Source organism: Aquarana catesbeiana, linkage group LG08 (genome assembly GCF_042186555.1).
Source record: "Aquarana catesbeiana isolate 2022-GZ linkage group LG08, ASM4218655v1, whole genome shotgun sequence".
NCBI lineage: Eukaryota > Metazoa > Chordata > Amphibia > Anura > Ranidae > Aquarana > Aquarana catesbeiana.
In genome coordinates this window covers 60455712-60479706 of record NC_133331.1, presented here as the reverse complement: position 1 = coordinate 60479706, position 23995 = coordinate 60455712, and the positions used below count along the sequence as shown (strand labels likewise).

Below are 23995 nucleotides of genomic sequence, written 5' to 3'. Positions count from 1 at the left end.
CTGGAAAGGTTAAGAAGGGGTGGATTTCTTGTAGCACAGTTAGGAAGGGTTAAGTGAGGAGACTTGTCTTAAAGTACATCTGGGAAAGGTCTTTGATTAAGGTTAAGAAAGTTTGGAAAAGGTAATTAGGAGAGATCTTTGGATGTCCAGGCTTAGGAGGGGTTAAGAGGGAAGGCTGGTCCTATAGTACAGTTAGGAGGGGTTAGCAGGTTCCCCATCACGTTTTGTTTTGACAGCCCACCCTCCTTCTCTCTCAGCCGTGGAGTGGATCTGAACTGCAGCTATCTGGGGGATTTGCTGCCGCTGTTGCTGAATGCTTTTGGCCGCCATGAATCAGGCCGGGGACCCCCGTGAGCAGGACCAGCCGGGGGGAGCCGTCCGCCCTCAGCCAGGACAGAAGTAAGTCTTGGGATGTTTCTTGGGTTACAGGGTAAATACAGCATTGTGTTCTGACAATAAAAAGTTTATGCTGGAGGGGTAGGATTCTGTTACAGTGAGGATTCATATGGGGACATTTACTTTTAGGACTCTCTCTGTCTGCTAATATCTACCAGAATAACTCTGAGGTGTCCAAGGACTGGCACAGCTTAGGCAGTGCCGACCTTAATGGGGAATTCTAATGATATTTATTTGAACTTTATTTAGAGACAGGAAAGTTGCAGGTTAGAAGATTTTACCACGCCGGACTCACTCACATGTTCTTCAAGGACAAATGTATTGTTATGATTGAGATGTGGGCATGTCTGGGGGTATTTGGTGTGCTGTGACGTCACATTAGGAGATTAACCCATGAGAGCAGCTCACTAAGTGTGAGCAGGAGAAGTTTCACTTTGCAATGTCACTATCAGAGAGCAGCTGGGAGTGTGTACATACTATTATACATGTGCTCCAAGATATATCTATATTTATCTATCCTCTATGACTGTCTTTTATCACTATCCTTACATTTGTAACCCTTTTAGCTTGTACACATTTGTCAAAGGTTTATAAGATTAAAAATAAGTAACTCATCTTGCTTGCAACTGTTTGTTAAAGAGATCTACTATATAATTTCCTAATCATTTTTAAATATTACTGTGAAACTATTGCAATTACTCCTGCAATTAAAAAAATACATAAATGTTTGATGCCATAATGAGCACTTTTAAAGCATTGCTTCTGAAAAAAAAATTCACAAAGGAAATTATTCATAGCTCTAAATTTTAAGAAACATACTAAAACATATTACCATACATCTTTGTGCTATAGAACATATGGTAAAAATACATTTATTTTACATTTATTTATTTATATTCTTCTTTGTGCATGAATATACTACATTGGTGTCTATTAGACAATGTACAAATCTAAACAGACCCGTTGATAGTAATAAGAAATTACGTTTTAAAGAATGCCTACAAACGCAAAGAACACAGATGTTACTATAGCCTGTTAGAGGTGTGAAGATCTGTCAAATTTCCCTTCGTAGTACTTAATCCAGTAATCCAGTGGATACTATAGGCCACGTGATATGGTATAACGTTGTCCACGATGCAGTATATCTTTACTATAAATTTTCTATAGTGTTTAGTTTAGGAACACTATTGATAACTTGCAGCGTTAGTATGATTGTTTCTTTGTGGCATTCTTATAGTACAGCAGAATATGTATATTTCCTTATTTGTGTGCCACGTAGCTGAAAGAGTATAAGTAGACTGTCAATTCCTGACCTCAGAATGGTGACAGAACAATGTCTGTTTACTTTCAAAGTCATCATTGTATGCAGTACAGAAGTTTAGAGTTAGTATAGGTGTAAGTACCATTGTTTCAGCCAAGGTCATGGAACACGTTACTGTATCTGCTACTGATTATACATTTTTCTCATTTGTGTTCTAGCGCACAAAAACAGAGCAGAGATTTGTTTCAAGTGATAGGTTTGTGTACACTGTTCGAGTCCTGTCAAGTTATTTCTCCAAACACAAATTTTTATTTATTTTTTTAACTGAGTTTTATTAAAAAATACAAGTCAGACATAGACAAATGTACATTTGAAAATGCTCAGGAAATACAAGAGTAGAATTGAAAGCAGAGAAATATCCCAAATCATACGAAGGTACAGTTTAGCAAACCAGAGATTAAGTAGGATGTTATCTGTCAATGATCTGAGATGCACTGTTGGGCAGATACTATAAAAAGTACAAGAACTAGTAAAGGAAACCAAAAACAGAGCCAAATTTTGTTTATTATTTTGACTTTGAAGTAATCATCATTACTAATCTGGCAAAATGAATGTGACAAATATGCATCATTATATATATATATATATATATATATATATATATATATATATATATATATATATATATATATATATATATATAATATATATATCCTTTTTATATCAGACTTTGCTGTTCTTTTTCTTGTTTTATATGAAGATTTTCCACAATTTAGCTACGGTATATCACAATATGATATTTCTTGTATATAATCTCTTGATTTAAATATTGCTAAGGCTATCTATCTATCTATCTATCTATCTATCTATCTATCTATCTATCTGTCTATCTATCTATCTATCTATCTATCTATATATCTATATATCTATCTATCTATCTTTATTTATTCATCCATCCATTCACCCGTTGAATCTATCCCAAGAGTTCCTCTGTACTGGTAGATTATGTACACCTTGATAACAGCTGCTACTTACCCACCACAGTAGGGTTTGTGTTTTCGTATCTCAGGTTTCATAAAGTAGGTAGATTTGATGCTAAACAAGCCTTAATACTTTCAAATAATAAGTAATATTATATATTAAAAAAATAAACATGAATCACAAGTCAAAGAGTTATACTATGTATAACTAGACATCCAAGTGTGCCCCTTGAACTTGTTAGTGACTCCCTTTCCTGGGGTACACTATGAGAAAATCATCTCTAGATCATACTGACTTTAAAGCGTGTTGAGAGATAGTGCTGCTGATAGCGTTGCAACAAATTTCTGGCGAAAAAGGAAGGAGTAGTTACAGATGACTGACTATTAAATATAGTTATAATTTTTTTACTAAAAAGCAAATCGATGGTATTCATAGTAGTTAAAAAAAAAAAAAAAAAACTGCTCTCAAAAAAAGAATAAAGCAATAAAATACATCCCACTTTACAGGTGACTGATTTTCCAATTACGGATGCTCTAATATTGTAGCGCAAAACATTTTCAACATGTCCTCCTATGGCTCTGAAATGTGATCGTGTTATTTTGAAACTGCGTTACATAACTTAACGTCTGTTGCCACGTACAACTGGCTGTCCCCACCTCATCTTAGTCATTAATTTGCTATATTGTTTTATGCATTTATGATCGCATTTCATGTTTTAGTGTTATCTTTTACAGTTTTTGCATTTTTGAGTCAGGCTTATTTTGTTTCTAAAATAGATTAAAAAAGCACGCAGAGAGGACTTTTTATCACCATCATATCAATTTATTGATCCATGTGGTACAGTAAAAAAAAAATCTCAAATAATTTAACGATCAGTTAATGAGAAATGGGAACTTCTGCTGAGAAATAACCGCCTTTCCATTTGTTCTAATAAAAAAATAAGCTGTGTGGTTTTCTCTGTGAAAAAAATGTTAGCATGTGGATTTAATACCCAATAAAAATATTCAGCATTGAAGTTTTATGGCCTGATTAAAGTCTAGAAGCTTTCAAGAAAATCATACAGGCACAATAAAATTATTACAACTGTTTTTTTTTATTGTTTCTGATATATTACTCTCCATAAAAGTACCAAGAAATATGACAAGGGCATAGTACTTTAATTTTCCAGAGCATGCTTGTGAAAGCTTCAAAATTGGCAGTCAAATATGTGAAAGTAAAAGCTACAGAGGTTTCATTTTCAGCAAACTATTTATTGTGGTTTGCAAATAAAATATGTATTTCTTCAGCCAAGAGGTGTAGAATATATGCATCTGTGACAGTATTCTCTAAAAAAAAAACAAAAAAAAAAAACAGAGGTTTATTTATTTTATATTTATTAAGGCTGGTCACCTAAGAATTGATTTAGTTTGTGCCGCTGAACATATTAGGTAACACATGAGCACTAGTATATTGCATAAATCTTGCACGTCTTGTACCACTCAGGTTATTATAATATAGTAGGTTAGAATACATGCGCCAGAATGTAAATATAGAATAGCACTGATGTCACAAATTTTTAGTCTCATATAGCTTTGAGACACAGTTACAAATATGTAAGCCATCAATGCCCTCCCTCCCCTTTTTTTTAATTTTTACTTAGTAGTAGAAAAATGTGAGCTATACAAACACCGTACTGTAAATTGTAGTGTACAAAAGTCCATTAGTTCATGTCTGTATCTCTATCTATCTATCTATCTATCTATCTATCTATCTATCTATATATCTATCTATATATATATATATATATATATAATTTTTTTTTCTTAGGTCAACAGTTCTAAGAATATTATTGCTGATGTTGTTACTGGCAACAAAAATAGACCAAATATATAAATCCTTTTTACAGATTAAAAAAAAATAATTATTTACAATTGAATATTTTATACTATTATTGGCTGTTACAATTGCAGGAATACAGTTAAATAAATGTTATAAATTAAAAAGAAAGTATAGTGTAAAATACCACATTAAATTCACTTAGAGATTTTTTTTCCTTATTATCCTTGGGAACTTTACTGAGAGTCAGAGAATAAGATGACCGCAAGGACCTAATGGTGTTGAGTGAAGAGCGTCAGCTGTGTTTAGAATGGGATAAAAGGTTTAAAAGCCAATCAAACATTTCAGAGTTACTGTCACATGAAAGAAAACAACCAGAGCAAGAGGTGGACAAGCTGCTTAACAAGCATGTTTGACGGACGCTGGTGTGTATACTGAAGGTTAGGATAGTAAAAAAAAAAAATCTGTCTTTTGATAGAGCTTGAGCTGATTTTTTGTGTCAGTTGCGGTCTCTGAGCATTCTGCGAGCATGTGTCCCAATGAAAATCATTTGCAAAATCACCTTTGCTGTGGCATTGTAAAATAATTTTTTAAAATTATTCTCTTACATGTGTAGGAGAACGACAGTGTTTAGTATACTGTTACAGTAAAAAAAAAAAAAAAAAAACCTTAGAAAATGTTTACATTTTTGCTGCCGTCAAAAAAGAACAGCTTAAAAATCTTTAGGTCTTTACAAACCAAATGCATATGGTTATCTTCAGACTTCAGATACTTTTTCAAAATGGCCACACTCACAATAATTTATTTATTACATTTAATCCTGACACAGAGATTCCGTATGCATGGGTAAAGTGCTTGTATCTGAAAATGAGCTGTTTTTAAAAACACCTTTGATATAAAAAAAAGACAACACTTATTTGCCATGTCCTTTTGCCACCATTTAAGTGCAATTCACTGTTGCTGATTACAAAAAAAAAAAACTGAAGCTAAAGTAAAGTAAAGCAGTTGCCCACAGGAGGATTCATCATTATATGTCCTACCTTTACTAGGATAATTAAACAAAATTTTTATCGGTTGCTGTAGGCAACCAGTCCACCTTCATTGCCTCCAAGTGTTCACAAATTACTCTAACACTCTCCAACTAACTAGACAGAGCTAAATTGTCCATTACAGTCTCTGACCTAGTAGATATATCAAAAATTGCTCTCAGTTAATTCTAGGGGTATTCTACTAAGGCGTTAAATATGAAACAAGATGGCATGCATGAGAGTGTAGTGAATTCTATGGGTTTCTCTTAAGACATCTGTTTAGGCCAGCCATCTTCAAATGACTTTCACAACTTAAAAAAAATATATTTTAAAAATCAAGCTGCAGATGTGTACACCGCAAGATACTAAAGAAGAACTATTAGCAGATCCTGCTGGTACTCACAGGGGGTTATTTACGAAAGGCACTGTAAATCTGAGGGGTAGATCTGAAATGAGGGGAAGCTCTTCTGATTTTATCATCCAATCATGTGCAAGCTAAAATGCTGTTTTTTATTTTCCTTGCATGTCCCCCTCGGATCTACAGCAACTGAACTTCCAAGTGCACTTTCAGTGCAATTTCAAGTGCAGTTTGCACTTGTAGTGCAAAGTGGATTTGCCTTTAGTAAATAACTAATTCATCAATTTGCTGATGCCTGGTCTAGACTGATCTGAGAATCACCCACCTGTCCCAATCCCTCCATATACTGACTTTTCCTTCACAGCTACTGCTACATGATAGATGTGTCTCTTATGAGAAGCCAAGAAGGTAACGGAGCCGCGTTTCCTAGACTCAACAAATCAGATTTGTTTTGGAGCAAAATGAAAACAAGAGGACAAGTAGACCTTTGACTGACCTTACTATCAAGAAAAAAGGGAACTTCAATGAATATTAGAAATTTAATCTGGAGGGGGGGTTACTACATTTTAGTCAGGACAACAAATGTGATCTCCCTTTATCCAAACAGTCAATACTTTCTTTGGTTTTAGGTTTAATCGGCTAGGCATTTGCATAGCATTTTGAAAGCGAAGCGAACCAATAATCAGTAAGTACCATAAAAAGAAAGGGTCAGTCAAACCAAAAGTTATAGTTTCAGTTATCAGTGGAGTCCGCTGACATGACCTGCTTCTTGGTTCCTCCAAGGAGAAACCAACTCCAGTGGTGAGATTCCCTATTCTTGGCTCTGTTTCTATCCGCCCCGAGCTGTTCCCTCTCCTGCTCTTGCATCACCAATGATATAAAATAAAATCCAGCCAGGAAAGTGGGACCTGTTCACAATGGTTGTAATAGGTGCGCAGAGGTCTCGCCACTGAAGACCCCAAAAAGATATAATACTCTGTTAGATGGTTTTCCTATCTAATATCTACTGGAAACTGAAGTAGCAATTTTAGGTGGACTTACCTCTGAATAACATTTTGACAAATACGTCCTTTGCCATAGATGTATTTCAATATTTGCTGCTATCTATGCAGTTCTAAATATCAGGTGTAGCAAAAGACTTCACATTGATAAACATAATAAGTCCCAGTTGTACGTATTCACAGAAAAACACGATATAGTAGAATTATTTTTAACAGAGAATGTTTTGTAATACATGTTATAGTAATATGCAGAACTTTATCCATTTATTTACTTGCAGTCAGATGTTTGTAATGTACACACTCATATTTGTAACCAGGTGCTATAATGTAGGCCGAGTGCTATACTGTAAGATTTCCATTAGCGCAGATGAAAATATTCTGATACGGGTCATGAAACGATAACGACCTTGGACAAATAAGTAAAGGAACAGGGTTAGTTGTCTTGGTGGTAGGCCGTCACCCTGACATTCTTTCATGTATATGGCACATGTCCCTAAATGATCCATAATTAGCCCCCATAATCCCTATGAATACTTGGCAGGAAATGTATTTTGCTCAGAGTGAGAAGGGGATTAACCCATTAGCCCAGGTATCAGAGGGGCCACTCGTATTAGCATGAGGAGTTTATTGACACCGTTTGTCGCTAGCTCGCCTTTACACCGGGGTGGGGGTGGGGGGGAACTGTATGTAAATATGGGTTTTTCAAGTAAAAGAAAAATTAGACAGAATCTGCACTTGCTGGACAGCATTTTCTGTGTCAATGTGTTTGAAAAATGTGTATTTTCGTGTTTTTGCATGGCAGAGCTCTACAGTATAAGTGGACCTTTTTTTTTTTTTTGATGCAAGGTCGGCTTTAAGGGTGTCATTTTTTTAGTGATACTTTTGTTTATATACAAAATATCTAACTATCAGTATTGATGTGCACACTCAATATTTATACTGGTTTTTGTAACATCAGACATATGCTTGGTCATTTGTATAAATTTTATTTCTGGAACCACCTAAAGTCGAATAGATATTTTATACAGTAATAGTTTTATTTTTTAATGTTTCCTTGTTGAACCTTCTCTTAGTTGTATACATAATGGAGATTAAGAAACTCTGTAATATATCACCCAAATAATTTTGCACAGTGTGAAATACATTTATACTGAATGAACCAAAATATAACATTTAGCTATGAACTAGTGACAATGGCAACAACACGGCCCTGTCTGTGTTCCTAATGGCTTGATTGAGTATTGTGTGGGTCTGTAAAACAGTTATTGTATAAAATGTTATGGTATCTATATAAAGATGTAAAATGTGTCAAAACTTTACATATAAATTAGAGGAGATTTAATAAAGCAGTGTAAAATAGAGTGACTATTTACCAAGGTCTGCTAACGCAAAGACCACATTTTGATGTTACTTCCATATTTAGGGTGTAGCAAAAAACATGGTCCCATTCCCAAATCACTACCCATTTACCTAAATAGCGGGGTGCTTCTCCCTGCAGAATTCAATGTTCTTTTGAATTTGGCTTGACTTCACTTGCACAGCTGTGTCATCTATTCACAGGGATTTATGAATAGAAAGACTACAAGTCCAATCTTCCACTGCAGCAAAAGGAATTGCAGGTCTCAATGGAGCACAAATACAGTGACGCCACCACACTTGAAGTCAATTGTTTACCTTATCCAAGACCATAACAGTACCTCCCTTTAGACCTGGGGCTAGAGGAATGGTCTGCGGGAACCTGTGCATTACATTCATTATTCACTGATCACAGTTGCAGATTTGAGTGCAAACATTTATTATATTCACATTTTTTATTTTATTACCGTAGGTAGATATTTTGTTTTTTTTTTGCAAAAGGTGGGCAATACTTTTTAGTCAAAGAAGTCAAAGATGAATGCTAACAATAAACTATTAAGCTGGCTATAGATAGGCTATAGATAAGTCATTTTTGTCTTCCTCCATCCACACACTCATGGATGGGGGAATTCCTCCTGCTGTGCTATTGTATTCTCACAGTGGGGGGACCATCAGAATCAAGTGATCAGTGCTGACAGCTATAGCTGATGACACTGATTGAGCAGCAAAAATATGACATGGTGGTTGCACAGAAGTTGATTGGTAAATCAACTTCTGTACAACCACCCTACCTGTACATGGATTGAAATTCAGCCAGTCCCTGCTGAACTGGCCTAATTGTGATCCATGTATGGCTGGCTTAATTTTCTTAATCTTGCAGTGGACTCTCTATTACTGAAGAAAACTGTTATTATTTTAATATTTCTTAAGTATGTGCTAGTTATACAGTTGATCAAGGTGAAATCTAACTGGCTGCCGTGACTTATTTCACTTTGCAAATATTCACTGAAGTTTGCTCAGCTGTTTTATATAAGCTCTGTAGTATGTGTGGTGGTGATTTTGCTATTAAATATTACTTTAAAATAGTTTTTACAAATGGTAGCTAAATATTTAGAACTTTGGTCTTGCAGCCTTGAAGTCCTAGATTCATTTCCTTCTATAGATCTACATGTTTGTACCACATGTTATCCCCAGGTTTTGTGAGGTTTTCCATGGACTCGATTTTTATCTACAATCCAAAGAAGAGCTATGGGTTTCTTGACCCAGTCTGAAGTTCCCACATGTAAGAAGGCCTGGTAATTTTTTCTCTTCCTACATCATATAAAGAAAACCAAGCAGATAGTGAAAATGGGGACAATCATCCACAAGAGAACATTGATTGGACAGCAATAACAAGATTATATTACACAGTACCAGTTTAAAGCAGTTAGAACTAGGGGTTGATCAGGTGTGCTTCATATTCATGTACTGGCAAGGAACATACTTACATGGGGAGAGAACAGATGGAGCACAGTGATGGGATCGCCAGGCTGCTGCTTTTCTATTACTGTGCAATCATAGGCTGGGCCAGTGAGGTGACCAAATTGTAAAACTGCAATATAAAAAATGTAAGTTCTTTTGCGAGAGTGTTCAACCACTGTTTCCACATCTTCAATGTTATACCGATTAGTAGTTCCCTTATCTCAGGAATCCATTAATTATTGTATGGCCCTATATTCCTTCTTTGTAGGATCTCTCCAATTCCCTTATTTGGTTCCAACTGTAATTGTTGCAGTGTACGTTTGTGTGCAAAATATTGGAAAACTTTTGATAAGCTGCCATTTATCAAAACTGTTATTTGCACAATCCCGATACCTTACTGTAAAACCTGAAAGAATCTAAAGGGGGGCAAATTAATGACTTCATTTAGTTCTACAAATTGGTCCAATCTTATTTGATTCGATGGTTGAAGAGGTTATATCTTGACTCAATACAATATTGAGAGAATATGGCTAAAAACGTTGGCAAGATGATCTTGTTTTTACATTGTTTACCTCTAGGTCACTGAAGTTGCATATTGTGCAGTAACGATTTAGCATTTTCTGTCGTAGGATGTAAAATGAAGATGCTAAATTACATTTACTCATCCGGAGATTATTCTTGGTTGTGGTTTATGGAATGGCATTTTTGTATGTTTTTTTTTATTGTAATGTGGTGTTTTAATGTGACTATGTTTTGGGTATATCCCATTGCTTCTTCTCTCTTTTGCTTAACACAGGCCTGATGAATCAAAGATTATGTGCTTATAGCAGTGGATGGATTGCTTATGAACAAGCAGATTGTATCCTCACATTGTTTACTATGCACATGCAGATATATGTGCACAGGCTGCACATGGTGAATTTACCAGTAAATGTGATTTACTATAGACAATAGTACCGATAATTTTTTTAACGTCATGTGATAGTGGCACTAATATGCAGCACCGATGATGCGTGGACTGTGTCAGTCGTTTTTTATTTTTATTTTATTTTTTACAATTTTTTTTTCTTGTTATTTTTTTTTACAGTGCTTTCTTGTTTTTTGGGTTTTTTTTTTTTTGGGGGGGGGCTGTGTCTGTTTTCTTATTTTATTTTTTATTATTTTCACAATTTTACGTTTAAATATTTATTTATTAAAATTTTTACTTATTTTTAATTTTTTATCAACCCTGTTGAGTGGGGGGGATATAGGGAGTCTAAAAAGACCCCTGACATCTCCCCTTTGAGACAAAGAGAGGGACTGAGGACACAGGTTCCCCAGTCCCTTTCTCAGCAGCCTCAGCTGCACTGAACATGAATGGACAGGAGACAGAGGCTCCTCTCCATTTAAAAACTGAACCATCGTAAACACAGTTTACAATGCTCAATCATGAATGGACAGAGTAATTGATCACTGACTCTGTGCTTTCAGAAAAGGACGTAGTCGGTAAATGACAGATTTACCGGCTCCTTCTTCCTCTCTCCATCCTGACAGATCTGGGACAAGGGGGACTGAAGGAGGACAGAGGGTGACCGGAGGAGCACGGAGGGGGACTGGAGATGGAGCACAGAGGGGGACCAGAACAGCACGGAGGAGGACCCTGAGGGGGACCGGAGCAGCTCGGAGGAGGACTCAGAGGGGGACCAGGGGAGGAGCACAGAGGGGTACACAGAGGGGGACCAAAGCAGCATAGAGGAGGAGGACACAGAGGGGGACTGGAGGAGGACACAAGGGAAAGTCAGAGGTGATCGGTGAGGCGGTGGGGGCCATTACAAACACCAATATCCCTGTATAGCTTTTAATAAAGCAGCTGAAAGCCACGGGGAGGGAGGAGGAGGCGAAGCTGCTGTCAGCTGCTTTATTGAAAGCTATACAGGAAGTTCAGTGCTTGTAATGGCCCCCACCGCTGCACCGATCACCTCTGACTGCACAGGTATCAGATTAGGCATCGGAGCATTTGCAGGAGTACAAGTACTCCTGCAAATCCTGGGTATCGGTGCAACCCTAGACAGTATGCTTACATACACTGACTAGATGGTTGTCCACAATAAAAATGCGATTTTCGATATTATTTTTGGAATCTGACTGTTGCCAGAGATTTTACTAATATAATTGAAAAATATATAAATGTTAACAATAAACTTTTAGTGCCTTTTAGTCTACAGAATATGTAATTAAAAAATCTTTTGTTAGGCTTGTTTGAAAAGTTCTCAAGAGTACCTGTTGATCCTTCCAGAAATCCAGTTCTTTCCTGTGTCCTCCCAGATCTCTGTGTGAACTACAGAGCACCACGTCATGTTATGGATTAGAGGAGCGGAGATGTTCTGTAGTCCCAACACACTCCTAGGTGACAGGATCACAAGTGAAAATAAAGGGAAAAAAAAAGCTTAAAAGAAAAGTTGCTGCATTCTACATTTTTGATCTTGGATTAAAAAAACACTTAAAATGCAGCTGTAAAAGCAACAGTAAAAGTAAAAAGCCCTAGTGCAACAATGTGCATGGGCTTGCCACTATGTCCACAGCCAGTGCTTGTACAACATTTTATATTTTGCTGCTTCTGAAAATGTTTACAGGGATAAACACCCATACATATGCTGCCTTTTTTTTTTGCTCTGAATGTGTGTGTTTTTTTGTTACTTGCTGCCTTGCTTGGTGCAAGAACATTTTATTGCTTTGTGAACTGATCACAGTTTTTTTTGTTTTGTTTATTTTTAATTATTTTGATAAACAATGTTAACACATTATCCCTACCTTATCAGAGCGGAAACAGCATTATCTGTGTGTTTAATGTGCACAACAAAATTGGACTGGACCATTGTTTATACCATAGCCATGTATGATCCTTACTTCTAGTGGGTGCTTATTATTTTTTTTTTCAGGCTAAGAAAATTTTCACCAAGTAAAATAGCTACTGATCTTGCCAGAAATGCAGAGTCCTTGTCATTTCCTATGAGCTGAACTAAAGGTGAAAAACTGTGAACTTCTGTAAATTACTGGTTTCCCCATCTTGTTTGGCGTTTTGGCCAATTCCCCTGAAGATAATTTAGTCAAAGCATGAAGTCAGGCTTTGACTATACGTGTGTTGGGTGTGGCCTACACGTGACGCTATTACTTTGATTGCCTGAACACCGTGTTGGAGATTGAAATAATGTAGTAAAATGACCCAAGCTAAAACTATAGTCCAAGAACAGAATAGCTGCTAACACTATGTTGCTGGCTGCAAGCACAAATACATTAAAAACAGGGAAGTGTAGCTCTTATTATATACAGATTAAATCTAGGTGGATATAAACTCCATGTTAAATCCAGGTGAAATAAGCAATGAGAAACGAGTGTGAGCAAAAGAGAAGATCTTCCACTGCTCCCAGTGACACACACACAGCCTCTTACCGAATATGATTGACCCCTATTACAGGCATTCAGACAGCACAAATGATCAGATAGGCCAGGGGTGTCCAATCTTTTTTCCAAGAGGGCCAGATTTGATGAATAGAACATGCTTGAGGGCCGACCATTTTGCCTGACATTCTTAAACCATTAAAATTTGGTCTAAGTGTGTCCATCCGAGCACTAATACACGGCCCAACAAGAATTCTCTTGCCTTTGTGCTGTGTGTGGTGAATAGATGAGCTTGGGCGTGTTATTTGGATATACCGGATTTAATCTGCTTATAACACGCACCTTCACTTTAAAAATGAAGTTTCAGGAAAAAAAATCTTAAATTTTAAATAAAGAACTGTGAAGCAAAATAAGGGTCAGTGCCCATCAATGCAGCCTAATCAGTGCCCATCTGCGGCCCCCACTCCATTGCCATGAATGTGGCCCCCACTGTATTGACATGAATGCAGCCCCCACCGTATTGACATGAATGCAGCCCCCACCACATTAACATGAATGCAGCCCCCACCACATTAACATGAATGCAGCCCCCACCGTATTGACATGAATGCAGCCCCCACCGTATTGACATGAATGCAGCCCCCACCGTATTGACATGAATGCAGCCCCCACCACATTCACATGAATGCAGCCCCCACCACATTCACATGAATGCAGCCCCCACCGTATTGACATGAATGCAGCCCCCACCGTATTGACATGAATGCAGCCCCCACCGTATTGACATGAATGCAGCCCCCACCGTATTGACATGAATGCAGCCCCCACCACATTGACATGAATGCAGCCCCCACCGTATTGACATGAATGCAGCCCCCACCGTATTGACATGAATGCAGCCCCCACCGTATTGACATGAATGCAGCCCCCACCACATTCACATGAATGCAGCCCCCACCACATTCACATGAATGCAGCCCCCACCACATTCACATGAATGCAGCCCCCACATTCACATGAATGCAGCCCCCACCACATTCACATGAATGCAGCCCCCACATTGACATGAATGCAGCCCCCACCACATTGACATAAATACGGCAGCCCCCACCACATTGACATGAATGCAGACTCACCATTGCTGTCAGTGCAGCCTGATTCATGTCCATCTGCAGCCTTGGAGGAGACAGGGAGGGGGCGGGACGAGCGCCAACAGATATACAGGAGAAATTCCTGTTTACACGGCGGCCTCTTTAATTGAAAGTCCCGCCTCCTATGATGGACAAAACAATTGTCCAATGGCAGCGCAGGAGACGGGACTTCCTTTTACACAGGACGCCGTGTAAACAGGAAATTCTCCTGTATCCTGTACGGCGCTTGTCCCGCCCCCTCCAAGGCAGCCAGCATATCTATCTTTTATGGCCCCCGGCGCTCGGGGATTCGTTGGGGGCCACAAAAGATATATATGTCAAAATTACCAGGCGGGCCGTCCGAAACCGGACCGCGGGCCGCGATTGGCCCGCGGGCCGGACTTTGGACATGCCTGAGATAGGCAAACAGCAATCAAATGTCAGGCTCAGCAAGATCTCTTCCCGGCAACATCAGCCCCATGTACTCATCAATTTGGAGATTGTCTGCTCGGGAAACCGCTCTGTGCTTCTTTTAATGCGATTTTATTGTGGAAAATATGTACACTTCAGTTATTAAAGATACAGATTTTTTAAACATATTGTGCAATGAAGTGTCACTTTCTTGCTTTGCATTACATTGCTTAGAGAGCTCGCAGCAAGAGGATGTGGAGTGACAGGAAGACATCCTGGTTATTTTAAATGCACTGTTGACCAGGAGACTAACTTATCTTGTATCACCAGTGATATCACTGTGGTGATCAGCACTGGATGTATCAACAATTTATTTATTGGATTGTTTATACTTATTGGATAGAAACAGCATCTATTTGCACCTGGATATGGGACTACACACACTATATTTTTTTTGGATAGTGCACATGAATTACCAATTTTTTAGTTCATGAATTGGGACTTTTTATTTGTTTTTAGGATTTGATTATTGTTTTTTCATTTCACTAATTGTATTACATATGTTGGTGATTATTATTTATGAACAGTAAATTTGCATTTATTTCATATTTTTTCACTTTATGAATTGAGATTTATTTATTGATATATTTTAGTTTCATGCACATCAATTTTACGTCAATGCCACACTGTCCTCAATGATTGCGTTACAATGTTAAAAAGTTAGGAAGTAAAACCTAAAGTGGTTTAAGATTATAAAAATTTTAAGTTTTTTATAACATTTGGAAGCAAGGTGTCATTCTCTTTACTGCTCCAATTTTGTTGCAGTCACAGTCGTAAATTCAATGCATTTGCTGTGTTTTCTGCATTAACCCAGTGCTATATCATGGGTTACTTATTTTGCAGACATATTCAAAGTTTTATGCTAGTATAATAAATATTTAATATAAATATGAATGGACATTTGGAAATGGTCCATAAAATAAGTAGTTTTTTCTTAATTATACAGTTATATCACATAACCTGAAGTAACAGTGTTCTTTCTGCTATTTGTAACATGATGTTGTAAATAAGTTCTACAAAATCTAAAAGAAAAAATGACAAGTGCAATTATTGCAAAAGTAGTCCAATGTTGGAGCTGAGAGCTGTTCCTTTGTTTACACTCATTTCTAAAATTATAGTATGCATAGTATATAATTGTATACATATAGCATTTAAATATAGGAATTATAAAGTATTCTTCTAAAAGCCATAGACTTGTGATGGTTATGGCAGATGAACTTCAGCATTAACAGAAAGGTTTATTGAGTTATATAAAGGAAAAATAAACATGCACTTCCATATTTATTTTGTAACAGATACTTGTAAAAAAAAAAAAAAAAAAAAAAAGACTAACAAGTAACAACTTAAAATATCTAATATCTTTTATAGTTCCATCGGGCCGCATTTGTAGGCGCGCAAGCTTATTTTCCCAAGTTTCGGGTTTTATGAAGCAGGGGCTGAGAATGAGATTACAAATGCCGAGAAGAGAGCTGTATACTTTTATTGCTGGTTCAAGTAACTCTTCATAATTGTGTCACTGTTGGCTCATACCTATCAGATAAAACAAAGTATGAACTGTATTTGTTGTTGTAGTAGCAGAAATAGTAGTACATGTTGAATTACTATCATGATTACTACTAATATTGTTTTTTAAGTGCTATTAGTGAGCATAGTGTTTAAAATAGTGCATTTAGTATTATTATCATGATTACTAATATTATTGTTATTTTAGTTATTAGTAAACAAAGTGTTTTGAATAGTTTTCATACTATTTTTTTTTTATCAATGTGGTTAATTTACACATTTGTTTATAGGAAATACAAACAGTATCTTGGAATGCAAACTTTCAGTTGGATCTCAGCAAGAACCTTTTTAAAATCTGTGCTCAAGTTATACTCAAGTTATAGTGATAATTTAGGATTTGCATTCTAGTTAAGGTGCTCTTATAATGTTTTTATGTTCCTTATGTTGTTGCATTCAGCTGATTAGGTATATCATTCTGGTTTCTTTATAACCTTGTGATGTTTGAAATATGAAATGTAATGTATATGTTGTGTGGAACTGGCAGCTGTTGGGGTGGAGGGGCGCATTTAGCTACAAAACTATCGAATAGAAGTAAAACGATCCATTTTTCCGAGAATCTTGCAAAAGAATGGGAGCCCCCTTTAATTCCAGGTCACTTTCCAGATTTGTAAATTTTATAGCTTTTTTATGAGAAATTCAATGCATCTGTTTCCATTCAGCACAAAAGTTAGCAGATGGGTGCACACTGCGCTTTCTGAATTTTACTAGTAAAAAAAACCCAAAAATCGCGCCTTATTGAGGTTATGTAAATTCCACATCATGGGCCACTCTGATTAGGTGCCCAAACTGTTATCTTGTTAGACCCCATTTGCGTCAAGAGGGTACCGACCCTGGGTGCACAATCCTCATACCCGCCAATCTCCTCACAGCCAAGTGGCTCAATTTTAGCATGTTGTCAGCTAATTTTTTGCTTCACTGTCAAGTTTGTGGTGCTAATAATATCTAACAGTTTCTGTCAGCGTGTTCCCTGAGCACCCATTAATGCTTTTCTCCCCTCAGACCCCCCCCCTATGAATAGGCAGGGCGACAACTTTCCTGGCACAGTAGATGTAAAACATGAGTACTGGGTGCGTATCAGTGCACTATAATAAAAGTTCCCATATAGAGGCAGATTTCAGCTAGTGTTGGCTGTCGTAAACAGCAGTCTGATGATCATTGTCAAGTATATGGGACGGTCAAACAGATTCTGCTTGGGTAGAGTGGAACATTTGGTCATTTGTGATTACAGCTGCCCATATGGGTTTACTACTTTTGTGGTCCCCAGCATGATCAGTTAGTAAAGCAGCAGACATGAATCAGTCTGGTTTGGCCATATACATATATAGCCACTTCTGGACTAGACTGACTGACTGCACCACAAACAGCCAACATGGGAACCTTCTTGTCACCTGCCATAACCCTCCCCCCCACCTGCCATTAATGTCTGAGCCCTAACTGACCTGTCTGCCGATTGAATTCTAGTTCACCCTCACACCCTCCATCCTATTTTAAATACTCATCCAGCCTTCCCATAAACCTCTTACCCAGCACAGCAGACCCCCTTCCATTTAGGTGCAAGCCATCTTTAGCATATAGGTTGTACCCCAATGAAAAGGCGCAATCCACAGGCAATATTTCAGAGAATATCACCTTGGGGGTCCCTCACTTCAACTTGCAGCCTAGTTATTTAAATTGATTCTTAACCTCCCTGGCGGTATTCCCAAATGTGGCTCAGGGTGAATTTTCAGTACCAAAAGCGGTAACCCTGAGCCATACCTGGGATCCCATTCCAGGATCCAGGCAAAGTTACCTACCTTATCCCCAGGATCCTACGATGTCTCCCCACTGTGTGTGCAAGCCGTGTCCTCCGCCGGATCTGTCACAGTGCCGAGCTCCGTTCCCTGCAAGCGGCGCGACGCACGGGGATGGAGCATGGCGCCAAATTCAAAAAGTAAAAAACACACAATACATACAGTACACTGTAATCTTAAAGATTACATTACTATATCAAATTATTTCACATCCCTTTTGTCCCTAATGCTTTGTCCAGTGCCCTGCATGCAGTTTCATATTATATACACTGTTCTTTCTGCCTGGAAACTGGAGATTGTACATCAAAAGTGGTTTTAGACCAGCTAGAAAACAGCGATAATAAATTAGAATCACTCGCAGAATTGAGCGGTAGTGATTTGTAGGGAAATTCATGATCAAACACTGAAAGTAATGACAGCGACAATTCTGCAACTGAGCAAATTTCAATGTTATTGATTTGATTACATTATTGAATAAATTGTATTATTATTATATTATTATTTGTTATAATTATTTATAGTTATTTATTATATTATGATTTAGGGGGTTATTTACTAAAGGCAAATCCACTTTGCAATACAAGTGCACTGCAAGTGTACTTGGAAGGGCAGTCACTGTAGATCTGAGGGGGACATGCAAGGACAATAAAAAACAGCATTTTTGCTTGCACATAAATGGATTATAGAAATCAGCAGAGCTTCCCCTCATTTCTATCTTCCCCTCAGATCTACAGTGACTGCACTTCCAAGTGCACTTGCAATGCACTTCCAAGCTCACTTGCAGTGCACTTGTAGTGCAAAGTGGACTTGTCTTTAGTAAATAAACCCCTTAGTGTTTCAAAAGTTATCACACCTGAGATGTCTACTAGACTCTTGTTTGGACAGATTTAAGTGTGTTACTCCTAAGAATTACAGGCCTACAATATAAAATGCCAAATTTCCATGCAAAACATTGTACCGCTTTGAGCATCTAAGGAGAGGCACACCTCCCCCATTCCCCCCCCCCCCCACATTGGTAGAAGAATGAATATGCTTTCACAGCTCTGCTCTGAGACAGCAGACTTACTGCTAATCTACCAACCTCCCCCAACACACACTTCTATTTCCCGTCTTGGAGAACATGTGAGAAGTTATCAGGCTGATAACAGAGCTACGGAGCAAGAGACAGCTGTGGGACACAGTGCTTTGGAGAGAGATAGCAAAACACTGCAGGTATATGTGCCCAGCTCAAATTTCATGAATCGGGTTTACATCGACTTTAAGGAGCCTCCACCTTCTACGTATTCTGTCATTGGTTCCAACATGGACCAAGACAGCTGGGTCATGCCTAGCCCCTCCCAGTAATTTATCAACCTGGTCCACTATATGCCGAACCCTAGCACCATGGTGACAGCAAACCATTCCATTGAGGCAATCCTGGCGACAAATGATTCTATCAGTCCTATTGATTATAGAATTCTCTATTACCACCAACTGTCTAGGCCTACCTGCACTACCCCCACCACCCTTATTGGATGGGCTGCTCTCCTAGCTGTTAGGGGTAGCTGTGACATCCAGGGCTGCCACCTCTGTGTTTGCTACCTCCATATCTTCACTCAACTTGGCAAATTTGTTTTGGTGCACAAACAGAGGACTGGTCTTCCTTTTCTGTGAGCCCCTACCACTCCCTCTAACTACATTAACCCATCTTCCTACCTGATAATCCTGACCTGGATGATTAGTGTGCAACCTTTTCTGTTTGACACTAAGCGTAGGGTTTTCCTCTGGTTTGAATACTAGTGACAAGTCGCTCTTTACCTGCCTATTTGAGCAAACTTTCCACAGTTCAAGTCCTCTCTAAACCTTAGTCAGCAATCAACTACAGAGATCAGATCAACTATCTTGGGTTTAGGAAACTAGAAGCCAGTAAATTATGGTGTGTGTTTTAGAAGCACCCATTTTGTGAAATCAGGAAATCTACTTAAAAAAAATAAAAAATAAACTATTTCAGATGTTCTATATCATTTTTGTTATCGGCTACATGGGCAATACAGAGTATTTGACTCTTGGCAAAAATTTTCTTCCAGGAGAGGTCTGAATCGCATTTTTGTGTGATGATTCTTTACATCACAGCCCAGGTGTGCAGACAAAACAGCCCATTCATATAAATGGGCTGCTGTGCCTGTGTTTTCTGCTGTGGAGAGGTCCTGGCACCTTTTTAAAAATGCAGCCGCATGGAAACTGCATGGTGCGTTTGTAACATGCCATTTCCATGTGCGGGAAACTCCACCTTGTATTTCAGTGCGTTTAAGAGTGAATGGTATCCCTGCATGTTTTCTGTGCAGCATCTGATTTTGTGTGCAGCTGCTTGTCCCCCTTCACATCCTCCCCACCACAGCACTGCCCCTTTCACTTCCCCTGCACAGCACTGTCCCCCTTCACATTCCCCCCACAGCACTGTCCTCCTTCACATATCACCCCCAAAGCACTGCCCCTTTTACACACCCCTCATAGTACTGCTCTTTTCATATCCCCCACCCACAGCACTGTCCCCCTTTACATCACCCATCCCCCCCACACACACACACAGCGCTGCCCCCTTTACATATCACCCCCACAGCACTGCCCCTTTCACATCCCCCACAGTATTGCTCTCCTTTACATGACCCCCGCTCTCCATACTTCACAAGTCCACAGTCCTTTCCTCCCTTCACTCTCCTACCTTTTACAGAGCGGAGAGCAGGAGGCAGGACAATCCTGAACTGGAGGCAGAGGCACAGCAGCACTGGATGGAATCCGGGAGCTGCCGGGTAACTTTTCATATTGAAAAATAATGTCTGATCTGGCCCATACCCCAGTTGAAGTCCTATTGGACGAAACGCGTTGGATTATAGTGAGCCAACTCACCACACATTGCGCTCTTTTTGCTTTTTTATGTGATCACATTGATTCTAAATTGTACACATTATTGGTGTTTGTACATCATTTTAAATTAAACCCACCAACTTTTTTGACCTACATTATGTGGAGCATTTTTGTTTCATAAATTACTTCATGTACATCAGTGGAGGTTGGGACGTTGGCACTCCATTTTCCAAGTTCCACTGGCGGTCTGTTGGAGTTATGTCTTCCATGCTGGATCTTCAGCCGTGATAATCTGAGCCTGATGTTCCCATGAGGTTTCTGCAGATTCCTTGCATATATGTGTGTTTGACTCTCTGCCCCTGGCATTAGAGTCCACACATTCTGGTAAGAGTACCTACCCCCCCTCCATGGTGGTGGATGCACAACTCCGGTGACCTTTACAACCAGCTATTCAATGTCATTGCACAGACTTTTTACCCTAACCATTTTACCTCAGTTTTGGAGATGTTCACGTTTTGAATTTGATTAACTCACACCATTCACTTGTTTTATCTGCTTTCCTGCCATTTCAATTTTGGTCATTTCTCAGTGTATGATTTGTACAATTATTATACCAGCATGCTGGCACTTTATTACTGTTCAGAATTATCCAGGTTTATTTGTTTACATTAGCACGTTGTCACTTTAATTATTGGTACTTACGGACTCATCTTCACTGTATGACTGTTGTTACTATTTGCTGTAATTTTAGCGCTACACTTTTTACCTTTAACTTTTTATATTAGCAAGCTGGTGATTGGTTGCTGGGACCACCTCCTAGCAGCCAATCACCGCCTGGTTAACGTGAAAAGTTTATTCAGGCAGCTGCCTCTCCACGCAGTGCTGGTCCCTCCCCAGTCCAGAATTGTCCCGCCTCCCACTGTTTGCTCTGCTAATGACAGCAGCGGAGGCTGGGGACAAAAGTGGCAGTTAAATAGTGCCATTGCGGCAGTCCAGAAAAAGCAGTAGCTTGGGCCAGACAAGGGCTGCCATTTGGTGATGCCCGCTCTAAACCCTGGTGTTGAACTATGCTTGCTTTTTTCATGGATTTTTTTTTTGGTTGTTTGGAGGTGTTGTCTACTTTAGTCCATCCACTCTGTGGAGAATCATGTGTGAAGAACATAGGTCTTTCTATGTATAAGACTGTATGTAATACTATTTCCGTATGTATGTTGTAAGAGGGATGCATTTTAACAGTGTTTGCTTAGTATTAACGAAGATTGTAAAATAGTTGACCAGTTAAACAGGTAACTAATTTTAATACCCATATGATGTCCTTGTTTTTTATTAGATGTGAAAAGTACTATTCTGTGGCTAAGTCTTCCATTTGGATCAAGTTAATATGATGGTTGCTGTATGGAATAAATTTAATCCATCACTCCTCTCAGTTCTATTTTTCAAGGGGATTTGCACTTCATTCCTCACAGTGGTAACTTAAGTGAAACTCATCACTTCTCCCAGCTGAGAAAGTCAAATGACTGAGCCTAAGGCAGGCGTGCCAGGCCTGACACTAGACACTGGGTGAGCGGTCAGGGCACAGACACGTGGCACAGGAACTTGATGGTTACTCTTCTGAATTCCATACACTGGGGGATCTATTTAGAAACAATTAAAGTAATTGTAAGGCTATTTTGTAATTAAAAAAAATAACAAACATGTTATACTTACCTGCTTTGTGCAATGGTTTTGCACGGAGCAGCCCCAATCCTCTTCTTTTTGTGTCCCCTGCTGGTGGTCCTGGCTCCTTCTTCCTGCCAAGTGCTCCCAGTAGCAAGCCTCTTGCTCGGCTCGCTAGTGAGCAGCGCTCCTGTGAAGCAGAATATTAGCATGCATAAAAAAGGGGGGGGGTATACTTCAGAGATAAAAATATAATCCTGCTACTTTATAGAACTCTGGTAAGGCCACATCTGGAGTATTCCATCCAGTTCTGGTCACCAGTCCTCAGAAGGCATGTGCTGGAGCTGGAGAGAGTCCAAAGAAGGGCAACAAAATTATTACGGGGATCGGAGGACTTCAATTACGAGGAACAACTACAAGCACTAAATTTATTCTCGCTGGAGAAGAGACGCTTGAGAGGGGATATGATAGCGATTTACAAATACCTTAATGTTTATCCCAGCATAGGAAAAAGGCTATTCGGTCTCAGGGAGTGTAAGAGGACACAGGGTCACACAATAACAATTGTGCACTCCAGAAGAGATATACGGGAGAGGTGTGACTGGTTTCCCCGCGCTAGCGCACCCAGCACTGTGCTCCATGAAATGTGTATTTTACTTGTATTTTCCTTCTGCAGCTGCAGAATGTTGGTGGTAGAGAAGAAGAGAAGCTGGCATTCAGCTGCCGTAGGTGAAAAATACAAGTAATCGATTCTAGTAAATGCCGCTCCACCAGTCCAGTGTGACTGGGAGGACGCACGGGCCCCCTGGAGTTTGGGCTGGGCTGCTTTCTTTATCATACATCAGGGGACACAGAGCCGCAGTAATTACTATATGGGTTATATAGGCACCTCTAGGTGATGGACACTGGCACACCCTAGACAGGAAGTTTAGCTCCCTATATAACCCCTCCCCTTAATGGGAGTACCTCAGTTTTTTCGCCAGTGTCTTAGGTGTTGGTCACGAGTAAAGTGCTGGGCTGAGCTCTGCTGGATTATTCTTTTGCTGGGGCAAGCTATGCAACCGGATCCATTCAAAGTGTCTTTTACAGGAAGAAATTGAATGGTACCCAGGCCTCGTGTCAGAAGAAACAGGTTTTGCCTGTAATGCTTCTCTTTTTAGAGAGCTGGACCCCGGGATCCAGTGCTTGGTTTTTTCAGCAGGGTGCTTTACGGGTCCAAGGGTGTGGAACCCCCAATAAAAAGGGGCCCCGGTCCTTGAAAGTTTTATAAACGGAGCCCACCATGAGTGGTGAAGATTGGGGCTGTCTGGTTTACCAGAGAACCCTGCAGCTGGATAAGGTAAGTGGAGATTCCTAAGGAATTTTTCTAATCTTTATGGGGATTCTCCTTTAAATAAATGTTGCCATGCCTAATGTCGCCACTGGGGGCTGTCAAGAGCACGTACCTGTTCCATGCTTGTCAGTCTCGCTTCAGTCTTGCTCTTTGTCAGTACAAGCTGCATGCTT

At 39.1% G+C, this 23995-nt stretch overlaps 1 protein-coding gene across 1 annotated transcript in view; it reads left to right on the top strand.

The window, feature by feature from the left end:
• The first annotated feature begins 313 nt into the window (after window positions 1-313).
• RBM20 (RNA binding motif protein 20) overlaps window positions 314-23995 on the top strand; it is a 344285-nt gene continuing 320603 nt past the window's right edge. Inside the window, exon 1 of the mRNA XM_073595898.1 lies at window positions 314-399. Within this exon, the coding sequence (XP_073451999.1) occupies window positions 314-399 (86 nt within the window). The remainder of the gene's footprint in view (window positions 400-23995) is intronic.